Genomic DNA, 9,933 nt, shown 5'->3' on the forward strand with positions numbered 1-9,933 from the left:
AAATTATCCAATATTAAATATCTTTGAGTGGCAAAAGTATGTGAACCTTTGCTTTCAGTATCTGGTGTGACCCCCTTGTGCAGCAATAACTGCAACTAAACGTTTGCGGTAACTGTTGATCAGTCCTGCACACCAGCTTGGAGGAATTTTAGCCCATTCCTCCGTACAGAACAGCTTCAACTCTGGGGTGTTGGTGGGTTTCCTCACATGAACTGCTCGCTTCAGGTCCTTCCACAACATTTCCATTGGATTAAGGTCAGGACTTTGACTTGGCCATTCCAAAACATTCACTTTATTCTTCTTTAACCATTCTTTGGTAGAACGACTTGTGTGCTTAGGGTCGTTGTCTTGCTGCATGACCCACCTTCTCTTGAGATTCAGTTCATGGACAGATATCCTGACATTTTCCTTTAGAATTCACTGGTATAATTCAGAATTCATTGTTCCATCAATGATGGCAAGCCATCTTGGCCCAGATGCAGCAAAACAGGCCCAAACCATGATACTACCACCACCATGTTTCACAGATGGGATAAGGTTCTTATGCTGGAATGCAGCCTTTTCCTTTCTCCAAACATAATGCTTCTCATTTAAACCAAAAAGTTCTATTTTGGTCTCATCCATCCACAAAACATTTTTCCAATAGCCTTCTGGCTTGTCCACATGATCTTTACCAAACTGCAGATGAGCAGCAATGTTCTTTTTGGAGAGCAGTGGCTTTCTCCTTGCAACCCTGCCATGCACACCATTGTTGTTCAGTGTTCTCCTGATGGTGGACTCATGAATATTAACATTAGCCAATGTGAGAGAGGCCTTCAGTTGCTTAGAAGTTACCCTGGGGTCCTTTGTGACCTCGCAGACTATTACACGCCTTGCTCTTGGAGTGATCTTTGTTGGTTGACCGCTCCTGGGGAGGGTAACAATGGTCTTGAATTTCCTCCATTTATACACAATCTGTCTGACTGTGGATTGGTGGAGTCCAAACTCTTTAGAGATGGTTTTGTAACCTTTTCCAGCCTGATGAGCATCAACAACGCTTTTTCTGAGGTCCTCAGAAATCTCCTTTGTTCGTGCCATGATACACTTCCACAAACATGTGTTGTGAAGATCAGACTTTGATAGATCCCTGTTCTTTAAATAAAACAGGGTGCCCACTCACACCTGATTGTCATCCCATTGATTGAAAACACCTGACTCTAATTTCACCTTCAAATTAACTGCTAATCCTAGAGGTTCACTTACTTTTGCCAGTCACAGATATGTAATATTGGATCATTTTCCTCAATAAATAAATGACCAAGTATAATATTTTTGTCTCATTTGTTTAACTGGGTTCTCTTTATCTACTTTTAGGACTTGTGTGAAAATCTGATGATGTTTTAGGTCATATTTATGCAGAAATTATAGAAAATTCTAAATGGTTCACAAACTTTCAAGCACCACTGTATGTTATAAAACATCGCCAAAGATGTCAAAAACGTGTCATCAGCACTTTAAAGAACATTCTGACTGAGTGAACCTTATGCAATACAGCATGATTCTAACTGATTTCTACGAACAGGACATTTCTTGAGGTAGATTAGATTTTGTTTGAACTGACCCTTAATCAGAGCTTTTGCGTCATTATTCCTTATTAACGTTATGGTCCTGGTCCCGCAGACGTGCTTACTGATGCGGCAGCAGCATGAGGCCGCCGCTCTCAACGCAGTGCAGAGGATGGAATGGCAACTCAAGGTGCAGGAGCTGGACCCTGCTGGGCACAAATCCCTGTGCGTCAATGAGGTTCCCTCCTTTTACGTGCCAATGGTCGACGTCAATGACGATTTTGTACTGTTGCCTGCATGACATGAACACACGGAGACACAGAGTGTGCGGTCTAAAATCCTCATTTTTCAAAGAGACATCAGACAGCAAGTTCAGTAAGGGCTAGCCGGTTTGAAAAGAAGATTTCTTTGAGAAGAGTTTATACGTATATATTATATAGAAGAAGGTAAAAGAAATAAAAACTAACTGCTCCCTTTCCGTCAGAAGAGGGGAGCGTCTTTTTCCTGGGGGAAAAAACACAACTTGCACTTTCATCCTTAAAAGTTTTTATGCTTTTGTTTGGAGTTTAAGAAGCAACACTGTTTTGCTTTAAAGCTAGCCCACCCTCTCCTGCCAGTTGATTTGGGTGAAAATAAACGGGGAAGTGAATTTTTTTTTTTTTTTTTAAATCCCCTTTAAACTAAATTGCAACAAAGGGGAGGGCTGAGACACGTTCCTCCACCTTCGTCCTTCAGGGACAGAAGGCACCAACGGTGTCCTCGAGTGTGCTGAACAGAAACAACGTGGGCCAACACTTTGAGGTGCAGCCACATATTAAGGAAAAAAAAAACAAAAAAAAAAAACAAAAGACATAAAAGGTCGTAAGGTGCAAGATGAACGCTGAAACATCCACGGCTTCAGCCGGACAGCATGCTGCTGGACTTGGATCTCTCATGACCACAGCAGAGGAGGGCATGGCTCCCCGATGCCCACAGCGCCCAGGGCAGGGCAGCGTGGTGAGGCTCCGTGCCAGAGTGAGGGAGAACTTCCTTCAGCACCAGGACATCCCACCTCAGACATCATGAGACCCAGGGTGTCCTCAGACGAAGGAGAAAAAGGAGCAGAGCTGGTTCACACAGCCTCTGATGGTCCACTGCAAGAGCCAGGCCCATCGTGCTAGCACTCTGCAAACATCTGCAGAAAGACGAGGAGACGGAGGACAACTCGAGAAATGCAGTGTTCCAAACCAAGAGGCAAGACTTTTACAGATGTTTTAGTGGAGATTTTTTTTTTTTTAATTTTTTTTTTTTTTTTGGTCTTTCTTTACTCGGGCATTTCATTGTTCCCTTTCTGAGGACGTGACTTGAAACACTACAGAGCCAATGTTAGTTTAATGGAGAAAAAAACAAAACAACAAAAACAGAAAAAAAATATTGTATTCCGTAAATGATGTACAGTTTTTATATTCGTTAACCAATGTATTCTCGCTGCCTTCTAGATAATTTATTTTGCCACCCATTACTGCACAGTTGTAAATAACTTATGTACTGTAACATCACACAGTTAAGTGTAAAAAATAAATGAATAAAATTATCTTTGTATGTACAGTTCACTTTTGGGCAGCACTTCCCCTACCCCTTACCCACGGGCCAAAATGTGTACACAGCGTCAGTATTTTAAGGACTAGCGTGTACAGGTCTTTAAGGTTCTGTCCAAGGTCGGTCAGAGTGTGTGTCTGGTGTCATCAGACTCTACGTAATCCCTCAGAATGAAACCGTCAGGGCCACAAACATAGTTCTCAGATGTAGCAGAGTGATTATGGATTATTTAAATAATAGTAGAGGTATATTATTCATTGCTTTAATACACATGTATCTTAAATAAATAAATGAATAAAAAACAAAAAAAAAATATAAACCAAGAAAATGCCTTTTTACAGTTAACATTTTCTGATTTCATTTAAAGCTGCACACGTTATAGCTAGGAACATCAGCAGCAGCGAGCCGAGCCGAGCCCATATAACCTGGTTCCTGACAAATATAGAAACATCCTTTAAACAATCCCATACACTGCTGAATATAGTCCATGTAACACAGAGGATCCATAATCATTAGTGTTCTCTCTTCACCTCATCCCTTCCTTTCGAGCATGTATCATCATTGACACAACTGCGAAGTTTATTTTCTTTCCTGTGCATGTGGTAATGAGTCACTCTTTGTGTAGTTCAGGGGTCACAAGTGATCATGTTGTTAATTTTTTTTTTAATTAATCTGCAATCTAAATGAATGGCACCAGAATACATTAGTGATTTGGTATCGCTTTTCTCCAACTCTATTGTGAAGGATTCTTTTCTCCAGAAATATCGAAAAGGCCCCTTGTTGTTAGGCAGTTTGATGTGGACGTGTAAGGTCACGCATAAAAAATTGGTTACACTCCATTTTTTTTTTTTTTTTTTTTTTTGTGGGCTCTTGGACTGTTTCCATAGTTACTGTCCTCCTGAATGCCCCTCACGTTTGCCCATCGGTGTAGTGCACATTGCAGATTTTACCCGTTAAGCTTTTCTTTGCCAGTTAATTCATCTTCAAAGCACAATCACACAGCATTTGAACAGCCGCATTGAGGGAGGGGACTAGTGCAAAAGCGTTGTTTTAAATCGTCCTGTTTTATAACGGAACTTTCATCATTACTAAGTCTTGTGTTGTTGAGATTTTTGTTTTGTTTTTTTAATCCTGATTTTAAAAACCATGTTTTTGATATTTTATCCTTCTTCGTTAGCTGCCTGTACTTCAGCGTGAGGTTGTGTGACATTTGTTCAATCATCCAGGTTTGTTTTTGTGGTTTTTGTTTCCATGTGTGATCGTGTATGTCTGTTTAAAAATACCACATGAAGCAGTTGTTCGTTCGTTCGTTCGTTCATTCATTGTTGATTTGACATACAGGGCATATTTTATCTGTTCATATGACGTTAATTTGGGCGCCAAAAAAAAAAAAAAGTCAAACCAAAAATGTTTGATGTGAGAGAAATTAATGTGGTGTTTTCTTCCCTTCAACACAGTGACATGTTCATCAGTATGGTTTAAAAAGCAGAATGTATCCCATTACTGTCCCCGCAAACCTCACTATTGTTTACAGACGTGTGTGTGTGTGTGTGTGTGTGGGGTTTTTTTTTCAGTTTTGTCTTTTGAGTTGTTAAAGCCCTGCTCTTTTTATTCCTTCTGCCGTTCTTTGAATCTGTTCAACAGAAGGCTTGAAATTGTGATGAGTTTATGTAGCAGTTCTGTATCGTGGTCGTCAGCTTGTCTCATGAATCTTCTCCTTTTCCGCAACGCTGTTGCAAATTATCCTCGAAACTGAATTTCCTTTCTCCGAGTGAAGCACTTCCTCCCACTGACCTCCATAACACATAATTACCTCTGTGATTTGAATTCACCCGGGTCTCTTCTTTAACCTCGCACATTTACACGCTAACAGGTCACAATTTCAAGCCTTTTATTTAATTTTTTTTAATCCTTTTTTCAATATGCATAAATCTGACAGTAGATGGTTCATGGAAAATGATTCATAAAGCATGTGGAGCTATCCTTAAATGGTGAGAAATAACCTATTTATTATCTTTTGTTTTTCTGACACCTGTGGTATGTTTGAGTTGGAGGTCTCCGCTGTGTAAATTTTCCTCTTGTAATGAGTAAAGAACCGAGACGTTGTACATAAAGCTGTATATAATCTCCCAGGACCTTTTGCACCCTTCTTTGTACTAGTCTGATCTTGCGTAGAATGTGGGGTTCTTACAGCAATGAGACGCTGCAGGTGATGTAATAAAGTCACTTTTTTTTCCTTTCCTTTTTTTTTTTTTCCTTTTGTACAATGTAGTTGAATTGTGTACATATTGTTGGAGCAGCTATGGGAGGGAGGGGTTTGTCGACGCTATCGTCAGTGCTGTCAGAGACCCAGTACTTTCACCTCTAGCTGTGTCGATATCCTGCAATTCAGACGCGAGAAACTAAAAATGAAAAAAGAAAAAAAAAAGTTAATGGAGTTAAAAAAATTCAAAATTGTTATTTTCTACAGTTGCATGTACAGAGAGCGCGAGAACTGCTGTTGTTCCTCAGAGATTATGTTCGTAAATAAATTTTTGAAATATGATCGTTGTCTTTGATTTCTTGTTACTTTTAAGTCCAGCAGATGGCAGCAGAAAGCTGTAAATATCTGTCACACTAATGAGGCCACTTCTGTTTTTCCTGGATATCAGAGCTGGAACATGTACACCCTTCATGGAGAAAACCCTTCATCTGGTCAGATTTTGGATATAGTGATGATAACTACAGGCTTTCCTGAGCTGAGATGTTTCATTTTGTTTGTATCTCAACCAGAAGGAAAGATGCAGCATTTTCTCTCGTATTCTAGTAGAAGACAATTCTGCTTATCCACAAAAGTGGAAGATTTTACTCCATTTCCACTGGAAGAAGCTCCGCCTACCTCTACATAATCATGCCTACATTTATAACCTAATCTACTATTGGAAAAACAATATTTAAAAAATAATACAAGCAGCAAGGAGTTTTCACTTTATCAGCATCATCTTCAGCAGTCTCCACATCTCATCACCTGAGTAAGTCACTCAATGCGTTAAACATGAGACTCATCATCTCGTCATTCCACCATCATGGGCACAGGCTCACCCATACTGGACAAATGAAGACTGAAAAAGGATCAGGTGACTTATCCCCCCCCAACTGCCCGCTCTGGTGTGTCTATGCTCATGATAGCCTCATTCATGTTCTTGGCTGACCAGAGTGAAACCTGATGCGATCTTCTGCTGTTGTAGCCCATCCACCTGAAAGTTCAATGTGTGGTGCATTCTGAGATACTTTTCTGCTCACCACGGTTGTAAAGAGTGATTATATGAGTTACTATATCCTTCCTGGCAGCTCAGGCCAATCTGGCCATTTTCCTCTGACTTCTCTCATCAATAACAGTATTTTCACCCACAGAACTGTCGCTCATTCAATGGTTTTGTTTTGTTTTTCGCACCATTCTGTGTAAACTTTAGAGACGTGTGTGTGAGTGAAAACCCCAGGAGATCAGCAGTATGGTCTCTCTGAATTACTCAAACCAGCCCATTTGGGACCAACACCCATGCCACAATCATGTGTGTTGGTACATTATTTTTCCCCCCCCTTTCTGATATTTGATGTGAACATTATCTAACATGACCTTTCTCTGCATTTTTTTTTCTTTTAGCATTGTACTGCTGCCACATGATTGGCTAATCAGATAACTGCATGAATGTGCAAGTGTTCCTAATAAAGTGGATGGTGTGGCAGGCCATTCTAAAAGTATTGGAACACCAAGGCCTTTTTTTTTTTTTTAATGCTGTACATGTTAGACATTTGGGTTTGAGATAAAAACACAAATATAATAATAATTAGTTAAATTTATATAGTGTCTTTCTCTCACACAAGGTTGCTTTACAACTGGGGGGGTGGAAGAGTCCACCAAAAGAGAATCGGGATATACTTCCAATGATGTAGCTATCACAGTTCCACCAAAAGGCGCACGAAGATCAATCTCACCCGCCTGCACAGTCACCGCAACGACACCGGCCAACATCGCTCGGAACACCGTGCCATGGATCCACAAAGTGGGCACAGAAGCACCGCCACACAGAGTGCTGGTATGTCCCAAACCACCTGCACAGCCACTGCGACGCCACTGGGCAACATCGCGCCAAGCACAGAGCGCTGGACAACCCCGATGCTAAAAGAGCAACAAGCTCACTGCAATCCATAGTGAGGAGAACAGGCATCACCCATGGTGGACCAAGGCCTGAAGGGAACCAGCGCCCAAAATTGGGTCTGGAGCTACACCACAACCAGCAGACAAAACATTCAAACCCCCCAAAAAAAAATCAAACTCTACAAACACAAAAAGAAAAAGAAAGAAAGAAAAATAAAAAGCTCTGGTGAGAAACAGCAGCCAAAACGCGCACAGCGTGTACTCAACCAAAAATGGAAATGGAACTTCAACATGGAATATGAGGTGATGGATCAGAACTTCAGCTCCCATTTCCTGATATTTACACTGAGATGTGTTAAACAGTTGAGGACATGGCACCTTTTGTTTGAGCCTGCTCATTTTACAAGTAACCAAAAATATTGTTTCATGTGACTTACAGGAGTTCCTTGCTGCCCAGAAATGTCCTGTTAGATTGATTTTAAATAATTACAGAAATAACTCTGAACACCAACAATATAGATCAGGCCCAAGGCAAAGTGTGAGGGATTCCCATGGACATGCTTTCAGGCTGGTCAAACTAACTAATTACACTACACTAGCATTAGCATACTGAAACTCCTTAACAGGCAAGATTAGCTGCTTAATAGATAACTATTAAATTCCTATTTCAATAAACTTTCATCATTATGGTTTCTCTCTTCTGTTTTAATTACACTTTACTCCACATCACATCACTTCATAGACATTAGCGTGGTGGAAAATTAACACTTCAATCACTCAGAAGCATCTACTTTTCGCTGGGAATCCCAACGCTTCAACTCTGGCCTGATTTAATAAAATTTCTGAGATTTAAGTATTTAAAACTTGTATTTTGAGTTCTGATTTTATTTTAATCTCTATGCCATAATTTAAAATGTTTCAAACCAAATTTAAAAAAAATTATCAAGAACGTAAATTTATTAAATACACCACAGGAGAAAAACCATTACATTTTATTTCATGTTGTGTACATAATTCAAATTTACAAAATTGATTCTAATAGGTTTGTCACTTTCTACGATCTGTAACAGCTGATTATGCTCTTTGGCATGTACAGTGGTGTTTGAAAGTTTGTGAACCCTTTAGAATTTTCTATATTTCTGCTTAAATATGACAAAACATCAGATTTTCACACAAGTCTTAAAAGTAGATAGAGTACCCAGTTAAACAAATGAGACAAAATATTATACTTGGTCATTTATTTATTGAGGAAAATGATCCAATATTACATATCTGTGAGTGGCAAAAGTAAGTGAACCTCTAGGATTAGCAGTTAATTTGAAGGTGAAATTAGAGTCAGGTGTTTTCAATCAATGGGATGACAATCAGGTGTGAGTGGGCACCCCGTTTTATTTAAAGAACAGGGATCTATCAAAGTCTGATCTTCACAACACGTGTTTGTGGAAGTGTATCATGGCACGAACAAAGATTTCCACAATCAGACAGATTGTGTACAAATGGAGGAAATTCAAGACCATTGTTACCCTCCTCAGGAGTGGTCGACCAACAAAGGTCACTCCAAGAGCAAGGCGTGTAATAGTCGGCGAGGTCACAAAGGACCCCAGGGTAACTTTTAAGCAACTGAAGGCCTCTCTCACATTGGCTAATATTAATGTTCATGAGTCCACCATCAGGAGAACACTGAACAACAATGGTGTGCATGGCAGGGTTGCAAGGAGAAAGCCACTGCTCTCCAAAAAGAACATTGCTGCTCATCTGCAGTTTGCAAAAGATCACGTGGCCAAGCCAGAAGGCTACTGAAAAATGTTTTGTGGACGGATGAGACCAAAATAGAACTTTTTGGTTTAAATGAGAAGTGTTATGTTTGGAGAAAGGAAAACACTGCATTCCAGCATAAGAACCTTATCCCATCTGTGAAACATGGTGGTGGTAGTATCATGGTTTGGGCCTGTTTTGCTGCGTCTGGGCCAGGACGGCTTGGCATCATTGATGGAACAATGAATTCTGAATTATACCAGCAAATTCTAAAGGAAAATGTCAGGACATCTGTCCATGAACTGAATCTCAAGAGAAGGCGGGTCATGCAGCAAGACAACGACCCTAAGCACACAAGTCGTTCTACCAAAGAATGGTTAAAGAAGAATAAAGTGAATGTTTTGGAATGGCCAAGTCAAAGTCCTGACCTTAATCCAATCGAAATGTTGTGGAAGGACCTGAAGTGAGCAGTTCATGTGAGGAAACCCACCAACATCCCAGAGTTGAAGCTGTTCTGTACGGAGGAATGGGCTAAAATTCCTCCAAGCCGGTGTGCAGGACTGATCAACAGTTACCGGAAACGTTTAGTTGCAGTTATTGCTGCACAAGGGGGTCACGCCAGGTACTAAAAGCAAATGTTCACATACTTTTGCCACTCACAGATATGTAATATTGGATTATTTTCCTCAATAAATAAATGACCAAGTATAATATTGTCTCATTTGTTTAACTGGGTTCTCTTTATCTACTTTTAGGACTTGTGTGAAAATCTGATGATGTTTTAGGTCATATTTATGCAGAAATATAGAAAATTCTAAAGGGTTCACAAACTTTCAAGCACCACTGTATAGAAATGAGCAGATCCAGCTGATCTCAGTTTTGAGTAAAAATGGTCAGAGGATGAGATTGTGTGTGACT

The 9,933-nt window shown here is 40.1% G+C and overlaps 1 protein-coding gene across 3 annotated transcripts in view; it reads left to right on the forward strand.

Moving 5' to 3' along the window:
• The window catches only part of ankrd11 (ankyrin repeat domain 11), a 272,200-nt gene extending 266,533 nt beyond the window's left edge, over positions 1-5,667 (forward strand). For all 3 annotated transcript variants that reach the window (XM_060911699.1, XM_060911698.1, XM_060911700.1), the window contains one exon: positions 1,660-5,667. In XM_060911699.1, coding sequence (XP_060767682.1) covers positions 1,660-1,845 — 186 coding nt within the window. In that variant the 3' untranslated portion in view covers positions 1,846-5,667. The remainder of the gene's footprint in view (positions 1-1,659) is intronic.
• Positions 5,668-9,933: the final 4,266 nt, after the last annotated feature.

The sequence above is a fragment of the Neoarius graeffei genome, chromosome 27 (genome assembly GCF_027579695.1).
Source record: "Neoarius graeffei isolate fNeoGra1 chromosome 27, fNeoGra1.pri, whole genome shotgun sequence".
NCBI lineage: Eukaryota > Metazoa > Chordata > Actinopteri > Siluriformes > Ariidae > Neoarius > Neoarius graeffei.